The sequence below is a fragment of the Accipiter gentilis genome, chromosome 6 (genome assembly GCF_929443795.1).
Source record: "Accipiter gentilis chromosome 6, bAccGen1.1, whole genome shotgun sequence".
NCBI lineage: Eukaryota > Metazoa > Chordata > Aves > Accipitriformes > Accipitridae > Astur > Astur gentilis.
Genome location: NC_064885.1, coordinates 40,567,918 through 40,593,250, shown reverse-complemented (window position 1 = coordinate 40,593,250; position 25,333 = coordinate 40,567,918). Strand labels below are relative to the sequence as shown.

At 38.6% G+C, this 25,333-nt stretch overlaps 1 protein-coding gene across 2 annotated transcripts in view; it reads right to left on the bottom strand.

Annotated features, from left to right (window-relative positions):
• Positions 1-1,612: 1,612 nt before the first annotated feature.
• BCHE (butyrylcholinesterase) overlaps positions 1,613-25,333 on the bottom strand; it is a 37,054-nt gene continuing 13,333 nt past the window's right edge. For both annotated transcript variants that reach the window (XM_049803129.1, XM_049803130.1), the window contains exons 3-4: positions 10,929-11,095; positions 1,613-4,119 (exon numbers count right to left, since the gene is read on the bottom strand). In XM_049803129.1, the coding sequence (XP_049659086.1) occupies positions 3,992-4,119; positions 10,929-11,095 (295 nt within the window). In that variant the 3' untranslated portion in view covers positions 1,613-3,991. The remainder of the gene's footprint in view (positions 4,120-10,928; positions 11,096-25,333) is intronic.

Sequence of the window (25,333 nt, the reverse complement as noted above, 5' to 3'; positions counted from 1 at the left end):
GATGTTGCAGAACTGGTGCTGAGCCAGTAGAAATGCATGAACCATAATCAAGCCTGAGAAGACAACGTTATGATGTTGACAGAGACAAATATATAGCTCTCCACTGTTAATGTTACGTTTGGATTAATCTATGTGATATCTGCATATGACAAAGGGCCAAATCTCTTGCTGATGATCTGTTGTGATAGGAACATTAGAGAGGCCTACAGAGGTCATATTAAGCTTATATATAATGAAATATATGTACGTTTTCCTGAAAGTTCCATCAGTTTTTCATAATCTAAGATAATTTTCTCTCCAACACTCTACTTAATAAAAAAAGGACTTATATTCCTTATGTTGCAAGGATAACTTTCTAGCTATAAGCTGACAGAGATTTGCCTCTGCTCCTTGCTATTAAGAGATGCATATGAGTTGTCTGTTCATGAAGATCTAAACTGGGCATGTATAGCCATGTGTTTATAGAGCAGTAATCTCTGCTCTATAAATAACCTGAGCCTGTAGTGATCAAAGAGGGCCAAAAAGCCAGGCTTCCACTTAAACAGAAATTTGGCTTCAACAGTCTGATAAACCTAGAGTGATGGCCAGGGCATAGGACAGCAAGAACCCGTCCCAAAAATCTGAGCTATGAGTGTAAAATCTGCAATTGGGAGGAAGCCTGGAAACCTTGGGGGAGTCTTAGTTCTGCTAGAGACAACTTTTGGGGTCTGAGGGCTCCTGTTCAAAGCCAGAAAGTTTCATCCTTGGTTGGTCCAGCTATGCAGACCAGGGTGCCCTAGACAGGTATTCTGAACATTCCAGCTCCTTCAGTTTTTGATGCTCCAGCAGGAGCACAAATAGGATTTCACTTAAATAATGCTTAACTTTACAGAAAGCTTATCTAACCCAAATTCCTTTAGACAAAACATTTAAAATGCAGAAACTGTTGGTTTTAATTAAACAGAGTTTTGCTGGGAAATTTCTGACATCAGTCCTCTTAAGACTATCTCTAAAATATGTGTGAAATGTCTGTAATTTAATCAGTGTGCTGTTAGCTTATAAACCTAATGACAACTGGTTTAATGCCAACATTTTTGTTGGCACTGCAGTTCATTTTATTATAATCTTTCAGCAGCTCTGGGACTAAATTCAGAATCCTTGCTTTGGGTATCAAGAATGGTAAGAAAGAATCAACACATTTTCTCTGGTTTCACAGAGAAACCTTGGTTTCTTGCCTCTTTTGAGCCAAAAGAAAACATTAATTAACAACATTACATCTTCAGCGCGGGCTGGGCGAAATATCCCTCTAATATGTAATCATCATTCTAAGCAGTGACACAGTATCCTCAAACGATTTCCAACATAAAGTTTGTTTGACCTTTAGTTTGAAGATACCCGCAATGGGGACTGGTCTTTTTTCACTCTTCATTACCTTAGCCACTTACATCCAAGTACTTAAGGTTTTCCTATTTTTGCATAAGTGAGGGATATGAATATATGTCTACATGATATATTGATTTCATATGAATAATAAATGGAGATATTATTTCCCAGCATATGAAAAAATACAAAGCTAGCAATATATTCACACCAAGAAAATCAGAAAAAAAACATAATTCAAAAAGTGGTTTAACCTTTATTTTATTCTGCTTTTCTTTCCTCTTCCCTCCATCCTTATTCCTTCTTAAGAAATCACAGGTGTCGTATGCATACTGTGGGAAGGATATTAGTCTTCAAGTAGACCTTATCCAGACTAGCTCACAGCACATACAAAAGACATCTTCCCAGCAAAATATTTTATAAACTGCTTTGCAACCTGCCCTTCCCAAAGGTTATTTGTGCATTTTAATTAGCCCAGATTTTTTTTCCCATTGATTAGGCTGATTAGACAGATAGATAGTGAAATATAGCTAAGAGAAGGATATCAAAAGAGACAAATGCTGCTTTTAAACGTGCTTAGGCATTGCTGGTGCTGCCAAGGCTCACCGCAGCAGATCAGCACCCAACATATCTATGAAGCGCACCACATAAATAAAATGGGGAGTGCCAGAACTGGCTCAATGACAGACAGAAAATTCATCCTTCTGTGTTTTTTTTCACAGTAGCTCATCACTGGCATAAGGAGTAGCTGATAAATACCCAATACACTGTAGACTGACACAGCTCTCCATGCAACTATTAATAGCAGTAACTATGCTAATGTATGTAATGAGCTAATTACCTGTGGTATAAACATGAAGTGCTGCATAAAGAGGGCTTTTTAATCCCAGATAATTTCAAGTTTTAATCAGCTTGCTCAAAAATGACCAGGTTTTTTTGATTGCACGGGTTTGATTGTAGTCTTTGGAAATACTGTGCTAAAAGGTGGTTTTCCATAATTTAGTCAGGAAATAATTGTATTCTCTTAGAAATAACTGAAAAGATGATAAGCCATCATCTCTTGCAGAATTTGGCCTTTCTGCAAAAATAAATCCCTTTGGTGTAGGGATCCTGTGTGGTCAAACTGATTGCCAGAAAGAGCATACTCTCTGTTCTTTATCTAGATCTCTTCAGCCTACTCAATTCAAGAAGGAATTTTGCAAGAGCTCACAATCACTAGAACAGAAAATAGATGCACTGAAATGCTGTTACATTGACAGAAAGCTTCAGGATAATTTATTTATGAAATGAGTTGTTGCTTTTACGTACTCGTTATGTTTATCAAATTTTTGGCATTTATTCTGCCCAGTTGGGCCAGTGAAAAGCAGCCAATTAAGGTGTTATTCAGGCGTACAACTTCCAACCCCATCCAGAAGCAGAGAAGTAGGAAGAAGAATTATCCACGGGATTTTTAGAAGCTTCTAATACATTCAGCTGAAGTAGGTAGAAAGGGGTACAGGAGATGCCAACTTGCATGGCAACTAGAGCTCGCTTGACCATGTCGAAGACCTGGGTCCTTCCCACCAAGGTCACAATGTCCCTCGGCAGTGATATCCTCTGCAGCCTTCCCCAAGAGGAGCAAGGGCTTTGTGGCCATGTCCTGCTCCCTTGCTGAGAGCCGGCTGTCTGAGCAGGGTTTTCATGGCTGATTTCTGATAAACCTGCTGACATGCAGATCGATGCTTTTCTGCAGGTATAAAAACTTGTCCATCATGTTCCAGTAAATGTGGGGTTGTCCCTCAACTAGGAGGTAACTCATGGACAAAAAACCCCCAACAACCATAATTGGAGCTTACTTCCATAACAGAGGTTTTACCAGTTGAAGAGAGTGGGTGCCTGAGCAGGGAAAGCTGTGAGTTCATTGCTTTGTGAATCTGTACATCTTTACTCCTTGAGAAATGAGGATAGCAGAAGCAGAGGTGCCAGTTTTTCTGGCTTGTCCCACCGTTGCACTTGCACACAGAGTGCTGATGATTTAGTCCTTCAAGACATAGTTTGAATACTCTCCTACTATAGCTTTGTCCTACAGATTTGGCCATAAAGAAGCAATGATTTGGGCTTTAATGGCAGTCTTAAAACTTTTTGGTCTAACAAGCAAATACCATTTGGAGTGTCCAGCAAAGTTGTTATCTCTTTATGTTTATGTCAATTAAATTATGTCTGAAGCAAGGTTTAAGTGCGGTGGCATTGCTGTTAAAGATCAAACCCGATTGTGTATTGCATGGCAATACTGTAAAACAGTGCTATTTCTACTGAAAAAAAAAAAAAAATCAATTTTTCTATAACAGATTACATTGTTTCTTTGAAGTGTGAATTTAAACAGCTAGTATTTATAATAATATGTACATCATTAATCTTCAGACTTTAATCTCTATAGTCCTGTTTAACACAGTGAAGCTTCAAAGGGTATGGATGCCTTCTATTGTTTATTGAGATATGAGGTAAAATAGAAATGAAAGATCTGGGGAATCAAAATTATGTCCATAACATTTCTGTAATCTGCATAACATATTTAATGCTAGATGTGTTAGAAAGCTACCTGTATATTTGCTTGATGAACAGTAATATGGACATACCGGAAGGGGTAAACATATTAATTGGAGCCTGCACATCTCTCCTTCTTGCTAGTATAATCATTAAATTGATTTTTCCAGTCTGACATGTAATTGTTCCAGCGATGGAATCCTGCTTTCCACTCTCGTTCTGCTTCATCAATATTTCCTGTAAAACATGAAATGGGTTACATTAATCTAAATTTGAATCTCTTTATGTGTTAATTGAAAAATAATTTTGATTATCAATGTCATTTGCTCCAAATACATTTTCGGGTGGTCTTTTGTCTCATTTCTTAAACCTGGAATGACTGAAAATTCAGTGATTAACACTTTATCTTTAAAACAGGAAGAAAGTACTGCAAAGATATCATTCTGGCACACCACAGGGTAATAAATATACCTATGTATGGGCTTGTTGTTTCTGGATAATGCTTCTGTCCAAGTTCTTCATTTTAAAGCTGCCTTTTTTTTTTGCCTCAAAATATTAGTTTGGTTCAGTATACGCTACAGTGAAACTTACATACCCTGAAGACTACAATATGCAAACTGAGATAGGTGCTTGTAAAGATACAGTGAAATCACGACTTTGTTCAAGGCAACAAGGATATTGCCATTAGTTTCAATGGATTTCAATGGATAGCCAGGATTTCACCCTACTGAGGAATAAATCCACAAGTTTAATGTGTAAGGGGAACAAGTTTGGAGAAAGATAGTGTAAAATGTGCACTATGTCAACATGAAACCATCTCCTCTTTTCTTTTTCATTCTAGCCTATAAAGAATTTGCCGACTAATCCTGTGTCCCAAGGCAATATTTATAGCCAAATTTGTTATAGACATCAGAGCAGAGGGTGAGGATGACACTAATAATAAAAATGTATCATTTTACAAGGTTCCCAGAGTATTTTATGGACAGGGATTACTTCCTCCAGTCCCAAAAGGTAATTAACACTAGGGAGAAATGCAGTGACCTTGCAGAAACAGCCCATACAACAACTAAAGAAAAGGTAATGTATGTAGGCTGCATTGCATACTGTGGCTTATTATTTTGGATCAGTTGTAGACTTCTTAAAGTTTAGAAACCATTTGTGATCTATGGATGCCTTTATTCATTCTGGAACTAGTTATCTCAGTGTCCCATATTGACATAGCTTGCTTCCAAAAAAATTTGGTAACTGTGTTCATGAGATAACAGTTCCATGGTTTCTTTATGCTCTTTTGGCTTTATGTTCTTCTGCTGCAGTAGAGCATAGGCCCTTTCCCTCCATAAATACACCCTTTTCCCCTTTTTTATGATCTGTCAGCACTGCAAGTTTAACTGGTTATGTGAAAATGAAATACTTTTGTGTTTTACACATCAGTAGAGAAAATATTCTGGAAAGAGAGTTAACAGATTCAGAGATTTACTTTGGAGAAGCATCCAGTAATTTGGTTGCTTATCTGCAGTTTAGCTCAATGTTTCCAAACCTTTCTGGTCTGGAAATCCAGATGGCAATTTAATGATACTTTGAAATGAGATTTACATTACTTCTTGGTTTCAGTGAGACCAGAAATAAAACCAAGATACTTTTTTCTTGGGGAGGTTCTGTACTTCTGCTTGTAGTCAAAAGGGAAATTGTGAAGAAGAACTATAGGAAAACATATTTTAAAAAATTAACCATACTCCTCTCCCTCGGTTAAAGATGCAAATAAGCTTGGTTACATCAAGATCAAGAAAAGTTCAGATAATTTTAAATTTTTTTTTCTGCAGGCCGCAGTTGTCATTAACTCAAAGAGGATTTGTAAATGCTGGTAACAATAAAACCATGTTTTGATTACTAAGCTATGCAGATATGACTCACAGAACTATGGGGAGAAGACATGCACAACACTTTCCTGACTTGCCTTTGCATGTTTCTTAATTTAAAGATGTAGCCAGGGTCTCAGGTAAAGCCAAATTTTCCACATATGTCAAATGGATTGGTAATTTAGTGTATGAATTGGTACTAGTACTATTTGGAGAAAAATGTCTTAACTGTATTTCTTGTCTTATTCTTGATTATGAGTATCCAGTTTTATTTATCCAAGCAAAGCCTCCACTTATGAATTTAAAACCCCCTGTTCCTTCATTAATTATTCAGGTTTAGATGTGTTTGAAGTCTGCCCAAAGACTTTAGAAAATGGAATACCTCTACCACACACACAACTTCAATTAAAAGTCACTGTTCTAGAGTATAAATTATGAGGCATTTCAGTGCTTCTTCAAATTACGGTGAAGTGAGTCAGCTAGAGAAAGCAGACAACAAGAAATTCAGAATAGCCACCATTATGAATCTGAAAGACAAAAGGGGGAAGGAAAACACTGAAATAAGAACTTGGATTCCCATTTGTTTGCTTTTTTCAGTGATAAGATCCAAATTGAAGTCACAAGTCAATGCATCCCATTATCAGCAACATCATCAATCTCTTTGAAGCAACCACCCATGACTTAGATGAGCTGACAGCTAGAAGGCAAAAAAAAAAAAAAAAAAAAAAAAAAGATTAGAGAATTCCACTTGACCGATAATTACAGCTCAGAGCACTGGGTTACTACAATGTGCTGCAACACTCTGGAAGTCAGCTAATAATACAGTGAGGTTATTTTGCTGTATGCAGTCATTTAGGCAATCCCAAACTTTACCAGTTAACCTAATGCAAAGCCCAGTGATGTTTACAAGGAGAAAAGGGGAGATTTCAGTAGGCAATGAATTGTACTTCAGTGATCAGAAAGGTGCCCAGTTTAACAGAGAGGAAAAAAAAAAGGTTGGGTTTTTTTTTATTATTTTTCAGCACTTTCAACACAGGCAGCTGGCATTTCTTTCCTTTCCATACAGGCATACAGCCCTTACATTAATAGTATTACAGCAAAGTTAAATTTATCTCCATACCATCTTTTGTTGAACTACTAGATGTGCCAATAAAGTGCTAATTTTAAATGTATTTTTGTGGTATTAACATTAAGATTAGGACAAATGCCATATAGCTGTTATGATATAGTATAATTAATAAGGGATGACAAGTTGGAATTAGTTTTTCTGTCCTCAACAGCTTATAAATGCAAGTACCCGCAAACTTCTTGATTCATTAGTCTGATAAATGCTACAAGTTATCGATGCTGTAGATTCTAATGGTGATAGCTTCTACACAAATGTTCAGAAAGGAGAAAACAAATAGTATCTATACTTCAGTATCTCTAATGTTCTTTAATCACACACTCTGAACATCAGTGCTTTTTCTACCCACAACAGTATATTTGGGTTTGTATGTATTTTTAAGGACTTCAGATTTTTAATTTATTTATTTTTTTAAAAATGTTCTTCTCCCAAAAGTCAATAGAGCTCTCTGGGATATGAAATACTATAAGGGCTGTTATCTCTCCTGTGACCTGGGACACAAGGTACTGGAGTTAGAATGAAATCACATTGTTAAGGCACATAACTTATTGCCCATAGGTGCACTAAGTACCATCTTACTCTGTCAGTAGGTGCAGTGGTATTGGTGAGGTTACTTTTGATGCGTTCACTTTTCTGCATGCATAATGAGTGCAGCATCTAGCTCTATGGAAATTGAAAACTAATTCTGATGATAAATTTTCTAATTGGTCACATTTTTAATACTCTTACTACCCTGAGTATTTAGCTTTATAGAATCCAGAAACTGTTTGGAAGATCATAGCAAATAAAATTATTTTGGTTATTCACTGGTCAAGAGGTTGGTTGAACTTCTCTCTGTCTCCACATTCAAAATCTTTTTAGGGTTATTTTAAAATAGAATGTATTTATAATAGCTACTTTGATGTTTGATTTCTCTATAGATGATACATGATACAGTGATATTAAATAAACTAGAAAAATATGTATCAGACACACTGAAGTAGTAATGGAACAATAAGTGGAAAGGTTGACTGCTTGCAGCTCTCTATAACCAAGAGGAAATAGGCATGTACGTGTGTGTGTGTATATATATATATATATATATATATATAGTTAGGGCTCTAGATGCCTTAAAGATTGTGTTAAGGAGGTGGAGTCTAACATAGGTGCTTTTATAATTAACAGACCATTGCTCTAAAAGCTACTTAAGAGTCATTTACTGTTTACTGTCCCTCTGGTGTGTTTCTTTTAGAAGCAGCCATCAGAAAAAGTTCTGGTGATTGTCCCAGTGCTCATGCCTTCAAATAAAATATTAAATGCTGAATGCTCCCAGCTTGTCTTGGGGTGAGTGGGAATGGAGGGTATTCTCCATGCCTTTGCAGTAGAGTTGAAATCTGTACAGAAATTGTCTAGTTGGAACTGAAGCCCATGTAAGGCATGTCTAGGTCTAGTTTACCTGGCCGGTGATTATTACCAAGCTAGACACAAAATCACACATTTTGACTCATGAGAAATTTTCCAAAATCATACAAACTTATGCTCATTTTTTTTCTTGTTAGTTTTCTCCATCCATAACCATGTTTTTTGTTGGGTTTTTTTTTTTGGAAACATATCATATTTTGTTGCTTGAGAAAAATGGAAAATATCTAACCAGAAGGATGACAGGGACTAAATATTTCCCTCCCTTGTATATTTAACTGCCTCAAGGAACCTGTATTACCCAGCCTGTTGTGGGAACAGGCTTGCTCAGATGCTGAACACATTTGGAGCTGGCCATTACATGCTGAGAAGACCTCAAGGAGGTAGCAAGGCTTGTGCTAGCAGTGGATCAGTAACTAAATAAGTGGTTCGTTACCAAGCACATCCACGCCAAATTCTGACCACTTGGCACAATGAGAAATCCCCTTGCAATTTCTGCAAAATAAATCGGTTTGCTCGTGCTCTTCGGGTTCTAACTGATGTAATTCCACTTTGTCTATCTGAATCCTACTTGAACTATAACTTGCAATAATGATAACATAAAATTTCTTTCTTGTTCTCTGTCATCTTATATCATATCATATTAAAGCAACCTTCTTTTTATAAGAATACTTCAGTGGAAGAAATAATAGACAAGATAGAGCCTCAGAAAATGAGGAAATACATGTATTTATGGCGTGCACTGTCCTTTGAGCCTAAAAGGAGATAGGAATGCAAAGTAATATTTTCAGCGAAGAGAATTATTACGATATAAAGTATTATATCATGTTTATAAACAGAAAGTTAAAGGTTTCTTTGTCAGAATTGTATGAGACTGTATAGGGAACATAAATATAAACCCATAGTATTTCTGTTACAATATTTCAAGGACTGATAGATGTAGATGCATGACAAAGCAATACTCTAGATGTAGATGCATGACAAAGCAGCACTCCTTCTTGACAGTACTCTTGTCTCATTTCTATATTAGGATCCAGGCACAATGATTCTTTCTTTTTTGCTAAGGATATGCTCAGGAATTTCTTTTAATTAAATTATGTAAATTTATGTTTTAAATTACTGGATATGGCACAGTGCTGTATTTATGTCTCCTGGCAGATCCAGAGTGTTGCTTTGTCATCCTTCACACCACAGGCCCGTGCAAAGCAACTCTGCTGCCCTGCCAAGATATGTTGAACTATGTCTGGTGATGTGCTCCCTTCTGCTCCGCCACAGAGCATTTGGTTATGTACAGTCCAGTTGTAAGATGCACGGTACTCAATGGGGGTTCACAGCCAGGTTAAAGAAATATGTAAAATAGTTCAATTCTTCTGGCACAGCATAAAGGACTTGCCAGAATTTGAGTAACCTCCCTAAAATCTATCCATAATTTGGTATACTATAATTTTAAAAACAGAGTATGCTTTATAAATTATTCATTTTACCTAGTGATTTTTTCTTGTCTTGATTTAATTGAAAAACATCTATTGAATTGAGAGGGGATGAAAGTTGAGCCATAATACACTTATAGGCTTAAATGAGGAAGGAATAAATTATTCAGAAAGAATCATCTGTGCATCGTGAAGGTTTACGTATTTTTAAGACTAACATTCAAACTGAATCTTACAGAAAGCTGGTAAATTACTAATTAACATTTTAAAAGTGTATCTTATTTTTGAAATGTGACTTCCCCCCATCAAACTGCAGAATGCTGCTCCAGAGCTGCAAAATCACAATTCCTTTCAAACTCCAGAAGCACAGAGGCTTGGTTTGTTTGGTGGGCTTTGCAAAAACAGTGGCATCGGGCTTCTAAAGAAAATCTGAGTCCTTTGTGTTCAACTGAGCCTGTTATACTTTTCTAGGTAGTGAAATCTCCTCAACTTATTGTATACAGGGTCGGGCACAAATCAGTTCTAATTTGCATAGGCAAATCCTGAAGTCTCTGGCTTGTCATCAATGACTGACACTCTAGAAACAAAACAGAAGGTGCTCTCATGTGAGATGTAGAACAGAATCCCCCCTTGGCGGCAGCGATGCACTTAATATCCTCTGTGGATTAGTTGCATAATAATATAAATCCCATAAATAATAGATAATATAATCCCAATATAACATCCCACAATGCACCTTAGGAACATAAAGTTTCGACAGAACATCTAAAACCTCCAGAAACCCCAGCGCAAGCTTCCCCTTTAGCAACGTCTTTCGTGCTCTCGCCGCTACCCCAGGACCGCAGAGCCAGGCAGTGCCGAGACCCTCGCAGGGGGCAGCTCCAGAGCAGAGATTTGCAGCACTCTAAAACGTCTCGTGTTGTGGCTGCATCTGCGCTTTGGGGCAGAGAAGCTCCGTATTGCGTCAATCCTGGGCCTTGGCCTGTCCCTGGGGTTTGTCCTCGTACGTAACGGGGTGTTACAGGGTGGTGAGCCCATGGCCAGAAGCACAGGGCGCGTTACAGGGTACAGCCTCACCACGGCATGGACGGTCTCGTCCGACATCTGAGCATCTCGTGGAAATTCAAATAAGGACGTAAGATAAATGTAAAGATTTAAACTCGAGTATTACGTTACTATCAAGGAAATGATCATTGTATAAAAGTTACATAAAAGCCTCTATAAAAGCATTTTTACCTGTCATTTCCAGGACTTTGGGAAAAAAATTATTCCAGAATCGACACTGCTGAGCGCGTAATTTTGTCAGTATCTCTGATCTGTTGGTATTTAATGTCAAATATTTTTGTTCAGTACTGGTGAAGACTGGCCATCTTGTTCCATTAATCAGGGTCCCATTTGGAGTCCTAAATGAGAAAAGAAACATTTCATTTGGAATGAGAAATTACCTCAACACATCAGTAAAGCTTTATTTGTTTTTTATTTAACGGTTATTTCGGCTTAAGCATGTTAGTTTGGAATTGCTGAAGTAGACTTTTGTAAATAATGGGAAGAAAGGAAGGTAAATTTGATTTAACTTCATTTGACAAAAAAGAAAATTATTTATATTCCCCTTTTGGGGTGTTCTGGGTTCACCTAAGAGAAAAAAGTTAATAAACAACCATACACAAACTACACTTGTTGAATTTGGAGATTCTCACAGCTGTGAATTATTATGGATGACTTAAGAACAAACCAACCAGCTTGGGAGGTTGCGTGTTTTATGTTTTAGTTTGCTGATCCCTTCAGAGAGACAAATAGGTTGGACTAAATAGCTCAGATAAAAATGCAATTGGAGGTATAAATAATGTCTAAACTTTGGTTGAGAGCTGTATTGGGAGAGAAAACAATTATTCCTCATTAGGAAAGAACTGTTCTTCCATGAAGTATGTTGAACCCTGTTAGCAGAGTGCCAAACAGGAACAATCTCAAATCTTTTGGAAACTGGGAAGGGGTACAGAGCGCTTGGCTCTTTATAAAACAAGCTCTGCACATTAAAAGATCACAGTTGTTAGTATTAAAATAGTAGTGGTAAATATTTATAATACAACAGAATTCATAAGGTTCTAGGGACAGGTATCCAGGTTTTTGCCTCCGAAAAGGACAATATGTAGTATCTATATGACTAGAGAAAAAAATAATTGGTTTAAGAGTGTAGAACAACAACAAAACGCGGAGCATTGCATTAAGGAACAAATGAGATGGAATATGATTCTTGGAAAAAGAAGTAGATTTATACTTTAAACAGTCACAAATCACCATTCACTCGGAAGAGGTTAAGCATACAAATTGAACATCTTATTGCAGTGCAGGCAGAAAGACTCATTTTCTTTTCTAGAAGCTGATATCAAGGAATCTGGGGTTTAGGGGCAGAACAAGAGTATTTGATGATACTTGATGGGGTAAATTAAGAACACTATTAGCTAACTTAATTTGGTTATCTCTACTTTTCACCAGGACTCTTCCCAGAAGGCAACGGTTAGAGAGGAGTCTGGAGTGTGTGAAGCCCACCTGAGTTCTGCTTGCCAAGAGTGGGAACAAGGTACCGGGTGTAGGTGGGAGCAGTCAGAGCACAAGATTCAGCTGCTGAAATAATATCAATATCTCTTAGTTCATTCAGAATGAATCAAGTTTTCGGCCCGTGTTTTAGTATTCTGGAGTCTTTGGCATTGGCTGCCTACAGAAATGATGTTAGAGTAAGAGATTCAGCATGTCGTTTCCTGAATTACTCACTTCTTCACTAATTTTTCTTTACTAATTCAGCTCTGATTAACCTATGGCACCCTTTTTAACTGCACGTTTATTTGTGGCTCATGAGAATGATGACTTAAGCAGAGCTGACTTGCACTTCAGTTCAAGATCAGAACGCTAATGGTGCTGTCAGTATTCATTTAACGGCTTTTATGCTGTGAAATAAATCATGACATTCCACATTATAATTTACAGGTGGGGGGGGTATTACACAATGGCTACAGATGTATTTTACTAAAAATGATTGAAAGAACTGTCAGACGAACACAGCATTTTGAAATACATGAACCTGCTGGTTATGACATTCTCTCTGCGTTTCTAGGAAGCTTACTGTTGAAAGAAATGTCCAGTAATTTCCTTCTTAGCTCCATTATTGAAATTTTCCCAAATTAAAAAGTAACTCCCAGTTACAGCAAAACAGAGAGATTACAGGAGTATAACTTTTAACTGGGAAGAACAAGTTATGAATACAACCTCGTTGTTCTGTCACAATTACTGTTCATTCCTTCTTGCTAATAACTTCATGATGAAAATTGCAGTGCCCAGAAAAAGCTGTAAAATTCCCTGTTCTTTGCACCAAACTCAAAGTTCAATAATATTCATAGAGAAAATTAAAAGCATTGTGAGAATATCTTTACTGAACAGAAAGGAATCCAATACACTGCACAGCCTTGTCTCTGTCCATCTGTGTTTGGATGGACAATCTTTGCTGATAGATTGTAGGAACTTGCTTCTACTGAAACAAAGCTCAAAATTTCCGTGGAAACTTCCATCCTATCATCTTTTGTCAATTCCTCAAATGTCTGTTCTTTCATCTTCTAGTATTACTCAGTCGTGTCTTCTTCAGCAGATTCCAGTTTTGCCCACCTCGGTGCTGTCAGTGGGGCCCAAAGGCATGTCCTGAAAGGGCTTGGGCCACACATCTTCAGGACAGACCTTTATTTTACGCATCTGCCTTGTCAAACTCTAATCACCCTTCTTAGACCTCTCTCCGTATCTATAAGCTCTAGTCAGGGAAGACCTTCATTTTGTTTGGAGAAAAAGTGAGCTGCTTCACGGAATATTTTAGAAAGAAGCTACCTCCTTTTCTACACACTTTTTAATGTTTGCAGGAACAAGTCCTGTGGCGATTAAGAAATACAATTATTTGAATTGCTCCCAGAGGAGAAATGCAAGGGGGGGAGGGGGGGGAAGACACAAAACCAAAAACGCAAGCAAACCACCTGTGTTTAAACTTTGGTGTAAACAGAATTTTATTTCATTATTTCAGCTATTTTTTAATTTGCATATGCCCTGAAGTTATAGGCTGGACTCTTGCTATTCCCTGATAGTGGTACAGCAGCTCATTTATAGGTAATTATTTCATTAAGGCATGTCTTTAAGGCAGCCAAACTTATTTTCTCATTAACTTGAAAACAGAGTATCTTTGTGGGCTCAATCTCCAGTAAAGCTGCTCTCGTGTTCTACCTCTATACATATATGTGCTCTCACTGAAGTTCATGAGCCTTATTTAATCTTGTGCTCAGTGGAAGTTGCTTGGTATTACTCATTGTTACTAAGATCAGTTTCTTCCCCCTTTGGGTATTGTATGTCCAAAACTGGCAATAACATTTAATTCTCAAGTCTCATTTATAGTAAGCATACTAGATTTGACATAGGACTGAAGAGGGTTTTGGAGGAGCTTCTTCACTGATCATTTCTGTATATTCAATGTTCATCTTCAACAACTTTAGAAAGAAAGTTAATTTGATTCAGGTGGAAAATGCAACAACCTGAACACAGTTCTGTTAATCATAATAAACATACATACATTACCATTCTCATTAATATGATCAATATAGCCTGAAATACGATACTAGTTCACCGCATATTTATTAATATTCACATAGCGTTACTTTTACAGATAGTTTATCATACACATACACAAAAAAGTCATTCATCTTCTAACTGGTTTTTGTGGTAAGCATTCATGATATAAAGTACCTGTAAAATATTCACTTTATTTTTGTGAGTGAGCTCTGAATAGTTTTCACTCTCTGTAGTATCACCATTTAACAGGGAGGTTCTTTTGTACTGTTAAGTCATATTTCGATATAGTCCACAAAGAAAAACTTTTTCTGATATGTCTCCTGAAAATGGTTTTAGGCATCATTTACTTTCCTAATGAGTGTTGTAAACACTAACTGTACCACATGCCAGCTTAGATTGTCCCAAGCTTTCACTATATTCCTATTTAGCTGCTCTCTTTCTAAATGGATCAGGTTAACATGTTGTGTGTTTCTCTAGAGGAAAAGAAAAACAAAAGCCACATCATTTTAGCTGTCTAACACAGATGGATTGTACCAACCCAAACTCACCGAGAGATTCACAGGCTGAAACACAATTCTACCTCCAGTCCCTGGTAGCCCCTTCCTCCAGACAGACAAACATTTGTTCTGCCTGGCTGAAGCTGTTCATAGAGATATTGCTCCCTGAGAGGAAGCATACACTAATTCCACCTGAGCAGTGTGTTATTGCTCTTGATTGTCTCTTTAGTTGCAGCTGGCTTCCCTCCGACCTGCTCCGAGAAGAGCTCAGCAAGCTCATTTGCCTACGGTTCACCCCGTAGAGGGTTTCCCGTTGCTCCCAGTTGAGCGGAGCAGCGGGAAGGTGGCCTCTCCGTGCACAGCTTTCCTCCCTCCTGCTCTCGGCAGGGTAGCAGCAACCCCACGAAGTACGCAGTAAGGCAATTTCTTCCTCGCTGCCTTCTGCAGGTTATCGCCAGGCTGGCGTTCTGCTGGCATGGGTCTCGTTAGCTGAACGGGTTGCCCACTGAGATTAATGAAAAGTTATGATAATGCCGCTGCACCCTCTGCTTCCCCCGTGCAGTAAGAATTGAAATCAAATGGAGAGCTGTTCCTCCTAGGTGCGACTTTATTGACTTCACCCCGGGGTTGTAACCGCCGATGCTCATTTTCAATTTGGCCCTCTTTTCCTTTAAACAGCTGGTTTAAAGGGAGGAGAGAGTGAATGTGAATCATTTTTATTAGCTTTCATGATTCCTTGTAGCTGTCAGGCAGTACTGGCAATCAGCTGTTTTTCACGGGATGGCATTTTACAGTGTGTTACCATGGGCACAAGATAAGGAGAGGGGGAACGGCCTCAGAGCGAATGCAACAGCAACAATAACCCGTCTCTTGCACATTTTCTACAGTTGCATTACAAAGCCTTTAAGAATTATGGAAATAGTCAGCTCGGCATGAAATAAGAAGCATGCTGTAGATGTTTCACCCCAGAGGTAGCTCTGGAAGTGAGGGATGGTTCTGTGTGTGTCTATGCTGTAAAAGTTTCACCCCAGGGGTAGCTCTGGAAGCGCGGGATGGTTCTGCGTGTGTCCACGCTGCAAAGAAAGGGAACTGCTGAAGCTCACGGGGTTGTCCCCGAGGTGGCTTCAGAGCAGCCACGCGAAGGCTACCAGCAGCACGGTGTGGTTTGCAGCCCTGCAAACACTCGTGCAGCAGCCCAGCACAGGTATAAAACCCGAGAGGAGTGAACGTAGTTATCAACGTGCTTTGAGTTTGTGATTGTAGAAATAAATATGTGATGAACCGCTTTTTCTGTGGCATTGTAAATTTGGGTTGTGTTGTGTCCTATCTACGTTTTCTGCCAGGTGAAAGGGAGTAAGGTAGCACGGGGCAGAGAAATCCAAGATTAAGGAAAAAAGAACAAAAGGATGAGAAGGCGTCAACTGGGCTATAGTAGCAACAGTTGATCTTGGTGAGTAAGGGGTTGGAAGCGGAGTTATGTGGTTTACAACAGAAAGAAAGATGCCAAACTAATAACCGATAGCACAGACTAAACTGTCACTGCACCACAAGTAAACATGCCTGCTTGCTTTATTGAAACTACAGGTAGGTTTAAAAAATGATAGAATGGTAAAGGCTCCTGAGTAACATCATCGTGTGAAGGGTCCCCATCAAAGCTCTGCCCCTCAACTCTTTGCTCCTCCAAGGGCTGGGCTATACCAGACTTCTGTGCTTCTTTCGGCAGTTCGGCCTAAGCCTGAGTCCTTCATGCTGATGCCTCAACCTACGAGCAATCCCGTTGACTTCAGAGGAGGCACAACAGGGATAGCATATGTTTTGAGGAAAGGCCACGAGATTTGTATCTTAAAAATTTATCTCAATTTTACAATTGCTTTATTAGTGGTTGTGTCATGTAGAACACCATTAATCAAGCTGGCACTGAACAACATGCCCAATCAAAATATATTTATCTAATCCAAATGGATGAACCTTTTTTTTTTTTTTCCTCCCCCCTGCCCCAGAAGAAAACATTTTGTTGTTGTCCTTCTTTCCCACTTGGACAGAAGGGCGCTCCTAACTGGCGGGAGAGCTGATGAGGAGCATCAGCCCTCCGGAGCACCACTTGCTGCAGAGGGGCGGGAAGTGTTTGCGGCATTAGTCAGGCAAACGTATCCAGATGTCTCACATAATTTCTAAAGGCCACGATGCATGATATTTATACCTATGTTCGTTTTCTCGTCACAACACAACAACTGCCAGGTTAGTATCAATTTTGGGCGGTGGCATGGTCCCCAGGGGGATGACCATGTGGTGACAGTGCATGTTTGTGTAAGGCTTTGTTTGGATGGTACGACTGGGAGCTTAACAGATACTTTCCAGCCCAGTCCTATTAAAAAGAAGAGCAGATTTTACTGTTAACTACTGGTTGAATCTTCTCAAACCCTCAAACAATTTGGCTTAATGCCGGTTTCTTCATACCAGGCTATTAGTTTCAGATGACTCACTGTTAAGTAGACACTGGAGAGGGCTGTGAGGTTGAAGACTCAAAGTCCTTAACCTAAGGAGCAGTCCTAACTATGGGAACAACGAAAGTGAACCTGTTCTGGAAACTTTCCTTAGAAAAGTTAGCAAGGGAAGAAATACCTGTAATACCTGTTTAAAAAAAAAAAAAAGTGAACTGTAAAAACATCCCCAGAAACTATAATTACTGTATAATCTTTCCATTCAGAGAGTGAGGGCTGTATAAATCTGAAAGGCTCTTGCTGCGTAGATTGCATCTCATGCAATATCATCATCAATTGGGTCCACCTATGTAAGATTCAGTATAAAGAACTTATTTATTTGTTTATTTTTAATTCAGACAGTTATCCAGAACATTTTCCCAAGTCAACTAATTGTCTACCACCTACTAAAATGATTTGATGTACTTCCTGGATAAAATCTTTGCATTATGGCAAAATATTTTACATTAAACTGTACACTCTGAGGTTTTTTGTTATTAGAAACTCCAAAAGCAAAGACAGCATGACAAGGGAACTTTTCTGTCCCTTATCCAAAGTTTATGAGTTGGTCCATTTGGAATAACAAACAAGGGGGGGAAATGCCACCACTTATTTAAAGTGAATTGGAAAGCTGACACGCTATCACTTCACAAATACATATATTACCTTGATGTCACTACTGCAACCGGTTGGTGCTCTTTATACGTGACACTGCGTAACAAGTTACCTTGCTAGTGTTTATTTAATTGATAGAGCTCTTCAGAGTATTCCTTAATATCAGCTGATCACTAACTACCAATATCTATTGAACTGATGGACCCTCTGTACAAATGCACTGCCACATTTAATATTTTAAAATATTCTCTTAAGGTTTTCATCTTCTTAGCCAAATGGGAAAACAAGCAGCTATCTAATCTATTAGCTGAAAAGGGTGAGTGGTGCCATTTATAATACCCAAGCTCTAAAAACTGCCATACTGAAAGGTGACAACACAGACAGGGGTATTGTCAGCCTGTGCAATACTGGGTGACTGGAAAGCACCCATGATTATCTGCTTCTCACACTAAGCTTCCTTGCAGCCTTGCGGCATCAGCATTCTCGAGGTATCAGGCCTGTGCTTCTGTGGCACTATGAAGAACTGGTGAACTTAGGGAAAAAAAAAAAAAAATTGGTTGTGTTTGAAAACATTGTTTTATTTATTAGAATTTAATTCTCACAAGAAAATAGTAACCAGTTTCTGAAAATCTGTACTATTTAAACTTTTCTTATTTACTTGTTCTTTAATAGGATGCAAAAGTCGTTGGTCCTGATTCTGTGACATTTGAGCCTTACTCAGATTCCCACTGTAATAAATGAAAGGACTGATATGATTGAGGACTACAAGTCTGAGAGAGGTTGCAGATTTGAATCCTTCAAATCCCTTTTCTTAAGCAGCTGTTTACGGGAAGTTCATTGTATTCTGTTGTGCTCAGTTCTCACTCACAAATCACACGTGCGACTTTAGTGACTATAAAGTGCCCCTGAGCCACAGCAAAAGGAAACTGCTTTGCAAGTTATATCGTAGGTAAATATTATTTCTTCTGCTGATCCTTGAAGAAACCTGTAGGATCCAGCTGGCATACTTTTTAACTGACAGAAATTGGAGAAGGACCTTTGCAGCTAGGCTTTCTTACACCTTCACAGGCTAAATATAGCTCAGGATGTTCCTTCCAGATTCCAGCTTGGTGACAGCAATTGCGTGTTTAAATGTCTTAAACTATAAATTATCATGGTATGCACTATTACAACTGATATCAGTTTCAGGAAATGAAGCAACAAGCTGTTGCTTCTTTTTTGGTCTTCTTGTGTTCTGCTCAAAACAGCCTCATGAAGCACCGATCAATTTGGAATGATTCTTGCTTGTGCATGTTTTGGTACTTATTTGTGAATTATATAAGGTACTGACAAGGTAGATCTTAAGGTATTGGCCATAAATAATAGAGTATTTGAGAAATTTAGATCCAGGATGTTCTGCCTTAGCTCTTTCGGCATGCTTGCAATGCATTTAGGAACTCAGTACCTCAAATCCCTGGCTCCTGGATTGGAGTCTGCTCTGGTATCAGCAGTAATAACGAGCCAGGTCAGCCAAGCCAGAGCTAATGAGCCCTTCAGACCCTGGCTGTGTATTTCTAACCTCCTGGGCCCACGCTGGCACTCCTGCACGTAGGTCTCTTCTACTGTGAAAATGTTCCAGCAAAGCCTGGTGCTATTTCGGGAACCCCTGCCCAAAACTCCACTATCTTTATAGGATATGAGGAGATGCGATTGTCATACAAGGTCTGGAACAGCAGTCCCACCATTCTGTCTAAGAGTCACTGGCCCTAGAAACTTCAAAGCGAGTTAAAATGTCCTTTCCTGAGCAACTGGTAAAGTTAAAAGTGACCAGACCTTTCTCTAAATTTAGCTCTAATCAATAAAGAAGATCCACATTGATTTAAATGAGAACAGTGTTGTCCCAATATCCTCTGGGTCCCTCTGACTGAGGACCATCAGACCTGTGTCTCCTGTCCTCTCAGCAAATCTACACTACAGTCCTAAAGTCCTGACCGTCACAGATCCCTCAGTATCTCAGACGGTACATCCCAAATACATGCATGATCTGCACAGTTTTGGAGAAAGTGCAAAGAAGAGACTGAGACCATGCTGAATCTCACAGCTTTCTCATTACAGACCATTATTTCTGGCCAAAGGAAAGAAAGCAGGCTCTGAAAATGGATAGAGCCTGTGATGGTGGAGGCTGCCACAGCGAGAAGAGCGATTGGCAAGAGGAAAAGGAAAAAAAAAAAACCACCTCAAAACCAAACAACCCCAAACCAGTGAATAATCTTTAGCTTAATGGTATGACTTCAAGAAGACAAAAGATTTGAAGTTAAATTGAGTTCAGGGGAATAGGTGACACTTTGACATTAATCTGGAGATAATTTTAAACCTCCAAAAATATGTTTTATCCTGTCTTGTTTTAAGAAATACTCATCACTCGGTATGATGCTCAGTCACGCTAAGCTGAATGTGACAAGTGTCTAATATAACATACCTACAACTTATAGTTGTAGTCATTTACATGTTTGGATTATGTATTGTAATAAAGCAGTAAAGAATTTTCAAATGTATTACATTCCTTCTGCTTAACATGCCTTACATCTGATGCGTTATTCTGCATGGTGTTTGAAGACCAGTCCAGCACTTTTTGAGGTGAATCACCTTAGTAGTTAGGGGCTGATCCAAACCCAAACAAAAGGAACAGATTGGTTGACTTCAAAAGCTTTGGATCAGGTCCCAGTTGGAGAAATACCTGTAGGTGTTTACAAAAGAAGCTTCTCTCCTGTGGACAGCATTCACAATGATGATTTCACACCTTCTCCAGGACTCCAGGTTCTGGTGTGAATATTCACAGTTTGTATTTACATCACTTTTGAATAGACATGAGAGAGGCAACACTATGGCTTAGCCCTTCTTTATTCTAAAGGAATATTTTTGCCTTTTTTCTTTTTTTTTTTAAATGTTCCTGTAAAGCATTTTGTAAAACCCTTATGCCCTTTTGTATGGCATCAATTTTAGCTTTCAAGGACCACTTTTCAAAGCTGTTATTTTTTTTACACTCTTGACTGCAGCAAGAAATCAAATGAAACTATAGTTTTTAGTCTTGCTTGTAGAGGTTGAAAAGGGTTATTTGGAAATGGAAGGAGGTCCTGAACTCTATTGAGACCTTGGAGGAGGAAGTAACTTCCATAGAAGGTAAGTAAAAGAATAAGTAGACAGGAAGGCACATGGCACTTGTCCTTTTACTCATCCTCAAACTGTCTTATCTCCTCTACAACCTCGCTTCTCCTTCTCATGACCTGGAAAAACACAAATTTACATAGTACCTTAACCAGAATTGCTCCCTGGGACAAACCTAAAGAGAGTGTGTAAAGGGAGAGAAAAATGTTTTCATTGCCGTGGAACTATTAATACCATGTTTTAAATTCTCAGTGGCTTTGGTAAAATTTGTCAGCCCAGTTGGTTGTGAGAAAGAGTGAATACTGTACTCATGTTTACGACTGCTGTTTCCATCTCTTGCTTTCTCTTCCATTAATAGAGTTCATCCCAGACACTCAGAAATTGTTAGATAAATGGATTCAATGCTTTCCTTATCTCTAGAGACCAAATTTTCAGTACAGACTGTGCAGTAGATACTATACTAGGATATAGTATTTAAGAATTGTTTTCAATTGTAGTTGCCCTAATCATGATTTCTTTTCAAGATGGATGGTCTACATAGCCCTGCACCAAATAAAATCATCTAGATTCATTGTGCCCTGATGGACTTCATCACAGTAGCATTTTTCTTGATATTTTCCATTACTGCCACTGTTTTATTTCTGTGAATGGTAGGAAAAGCATGAGTCACAAACTTCAGCTACCAGGTAATCTACATCAATTTGAGCAGTCCTATAAATGAAACCACTAGGTAGCTTTCAGTAGCATGTATAGGTGTTATTACTTCATCTGAAACCACTGATACTTCATTATGGGAAGTGTAAATGAGAAGCTATAATGTTCATACCCCCCCCCCCCAAAGAGATTTAAAAATAGTTAATAATAAAAAGGATACTTTTCTTATCTTTGTTATAAACTCATTGTAGGTTTGACATTTACAAGTGGAAGTTATGTGTAACTTTCTTTGATAAACACATTCAAATATGTCGCAGCATTACAACATTCTCTGAGTCTGATTTGAACTACACCAAGAGGAAGATCTCCAAATACCAACATTTGGACTGAGAGTCATGAAAGGCATGCTCTTGAGAAGAAATAGTATGTAAAGAGGAGAGGATATCTGAGCCTATTCAAAGTCCTTCTCTTTCAAAACTGAGAGGGCTTTTGTGGAAATTATAGTATGCAGACTACTTCATAACTAGGAAAAAACAACTGTTAAACCTCTAAGCATATCCAGTTGTATAGAAAATTCACTTGGAGGCTACTCCTTGAGAACACCATGGTGAATAACATTCATGAGAGGCAGATATTTAAAACTTCATTAGTTAAAATAAAAACCACAGTATCTGAACAGCAGTTCCAGTAGAAAAAGGATCTCTCTGGTGTAAATTTGAGGCAACACTTTAGAGTTTGTATTTTATGAAATTAGGAAGTTGTCTTATGTTCCCTCAAGGAAAGGTAGAGAACACAGATGGCGGCCAGAGATGTCTGAGAAAGCAGATGATGGCAGCTTTTAATTTTACATCTGCGCTAGCATATAATTGTGTAACATCACTAACTGTAAGCATGAAATGCCTGATTTCTACTTATGCAGCTTCTACATTTGTGGGGGCAGAATCTCACAAATCCTGTGACTAAATTGCTAACTACGTTTACCCACAACTGACTTCTCTTGCAGCTGATTGAAAAAAAATTAGACATCATATTGAGCTACCTTCAAAAATATGGTGTTAGGTAACCTCTGCTGCTCCTCATTTCCTCTTTCCTCCCCTTTGCCACTTCCCTGAAACAAGCCAATCTCTTGCATTGGGGAGCAAATTAAAATGCGTACCAAAAGGTTTCCCTTCCTCGTGTGAAATTTCTCAGCAGGACTTCAGATTAGTGTTCCAGAACCACCCAGAAAAATGGGGTTTGCAGACCTTTTAAACTTCAATTTCTGCCTTTTGATGATGAAACAAGGACTAAGCTGCAGAAAAGCAGCACAGAAGAAGAGTGCCCCTAAAAAGAGGATTAACTGTGGGTGAACACTAACTAGAATTTCACAGTGACTTTTGCAACCGTGTGTTTACATGCCTGCGAAAGTTATGATATGGGGAAAGCAACCCCAATCCTAGATTGTCTCTGAAGTGTTTTGCTCTTATACGTGAACCTGCCTTACACATAACTCATAAGTTCACGCATGCATTTCCTTCATTTCACTGTTCACAGACTCTTTCACTCCCCAAAATGGTTAGCAAGTCTCTCAGACATTTTCTTCTTTTATCTATTTCTTTTTGTTCTTTCTCTCTTCTTTATGTCTTTTCCTGTTCACCTAGCATCATGCATCAGTTAGCATTTCCCTGTCTTGTTTTCCCATCTTTCTTACTCATGTACTTTCCATCAAACCCTAGACTATTTCCATCCAAGCTTCTTATTCCCACTCCCAAATCTGAGGTAGCAATCATACCACGACTTTATTTCAACTCTTGGAACAGGTGTATCTCTTTATTTCTCTCCTTTCCCCAAAATGTATAAAGGTAGGCTCTTTGCTGGGTTCTTGGCACAGCAGGGAACTTTGTCTAGTACAGGCTCTGTCATGAGAATAGGTAGAGCCAAATCCCAGATATTTCCCTCTCTTCTTTTACAGGGTCAGCCAAAGACAGCATAGCTCTACAAAAACCCACCTCAAAGACAGCCACTTTACCATTTCTTTTCTTGTGCCTGTGCGTGCATGTTTGCGTGTCTCCGACTGCAGACACGGGGAGTTCACCTTGCTCCGTCGCAGGACAGTGCGTTATCACTAGTGGTTTTAATCCCGCAGCCTTTGACGACTGTATTAGAGCTTACCCGTTTCTAGAAAGCATTGCCACTGTTATATTCAAAGTAAAACTTTGCATTATAGTTAGGTTTTAGTTTTATGTCTCACTCAATCCTAAAATATTTAGACATTTCCTTAATAGATGTTCTCATCTCATGTTTGAAAATAATAGTTTGACTCATCTGTTGTAGAGAATAAAATCTGTATGGATGGAATTGCATTTGCTGTACAGAAGGAAAGTAACAAGACTTCTTCTTGCAATTTTGCAATATTTGTAATAATATTAAACCAATCTAAACAATTTGTATCCCAGACCTATTTTCAAAAGATGACTGAATCAAATACTCCTGTTTTCAATTTTGAAATTCAATGACAGCTTATCAGCTTGCAAGCCAGAAAGAGAGAGATGACTGCCAAATGCGCGTCTCTAGTTACTGATTTTTTCCATGATGCGCTATTTCCAAGTAGATTACTAAAAAGGTGTTTCCATTACTGCTTCTGAGTATAACAGTATGCATTGGACCCTGGAAAGATGACGAGTCATTTTTAAGAACCTAAAACCCAAAAGTAAAGGTGGAGAAATAGGAGTAAGTTTCCTAAAATTTGACCTTATTTTTGTTCATGGCCATGATTTCCACGATATTGTTCATGGCTCAGAGGTGATTCCAGTGAAAGACAGTGAGTGTGAGAATGCATGTGCCCTTTCGGGTCAAAATTAAAGCTATGCTTTTCCCTAACATGGGAAGGGAAGACCTTCCTTTCCATGTACGTTTTTGTATTTTTAGAAACCTCTCATGCTTCATTTATACTCCTTCATTTTTTACCTCACACCCAGAAATCTTCTGTTCTGGATTCTTGACCTGATCCAGTCAAATCACTAGTTGAGATGACAAATGACTTATTCTAGATAAATGCGAGATGCCAGAAGCAACAGCCTCAGGGAAAGCCTCCCTTGGTCCCACTGAGCGACAGTTCTGGTGTATTTGAAGCCCCACTGGGGACCAGCACCACGTCTCGGCTGAGTGGTTCCAACCAGGCACCTGCCTCTGTCCCTGTGAACATGGGCTCATCTTGGGAAGAAATACAACCCGCAGGAAATTTCTTACCATGAAATGGCTTAGTGGTACGTAAAACTTCCTAGTTTCTGAAGTATTAGAAAATTAAAAGTGGATGGAGTTTTTTATTTTCTTTTTTTTTTTTCCCCCAGTATATTAATTCCTTTCCATACATAGAGTATATAGGTCCCCAGTTCAATCTGCTGTCTGGACTCTATATGAGGCTGTTGTTTTTGTTCTCACAGTTCTGAAACGACTCTCTATAAACATGTTGTGATAAGTTGGTAACAAAAGCACTGAAATTTATTATATGTCTACCAGTGGAACATCAGGGAAAGGCAATAATAACCAGGCAAAGTGCTTCAGAGCTTTAGTGGGACAATCAAAGCCTCACAAATTCCCCTAAAACATAGGAGGAAATATTTCAAAGACTTCACTTTATAGAAAAAGCTGCAAAGATTTGTTTCAGCAGTTGTAA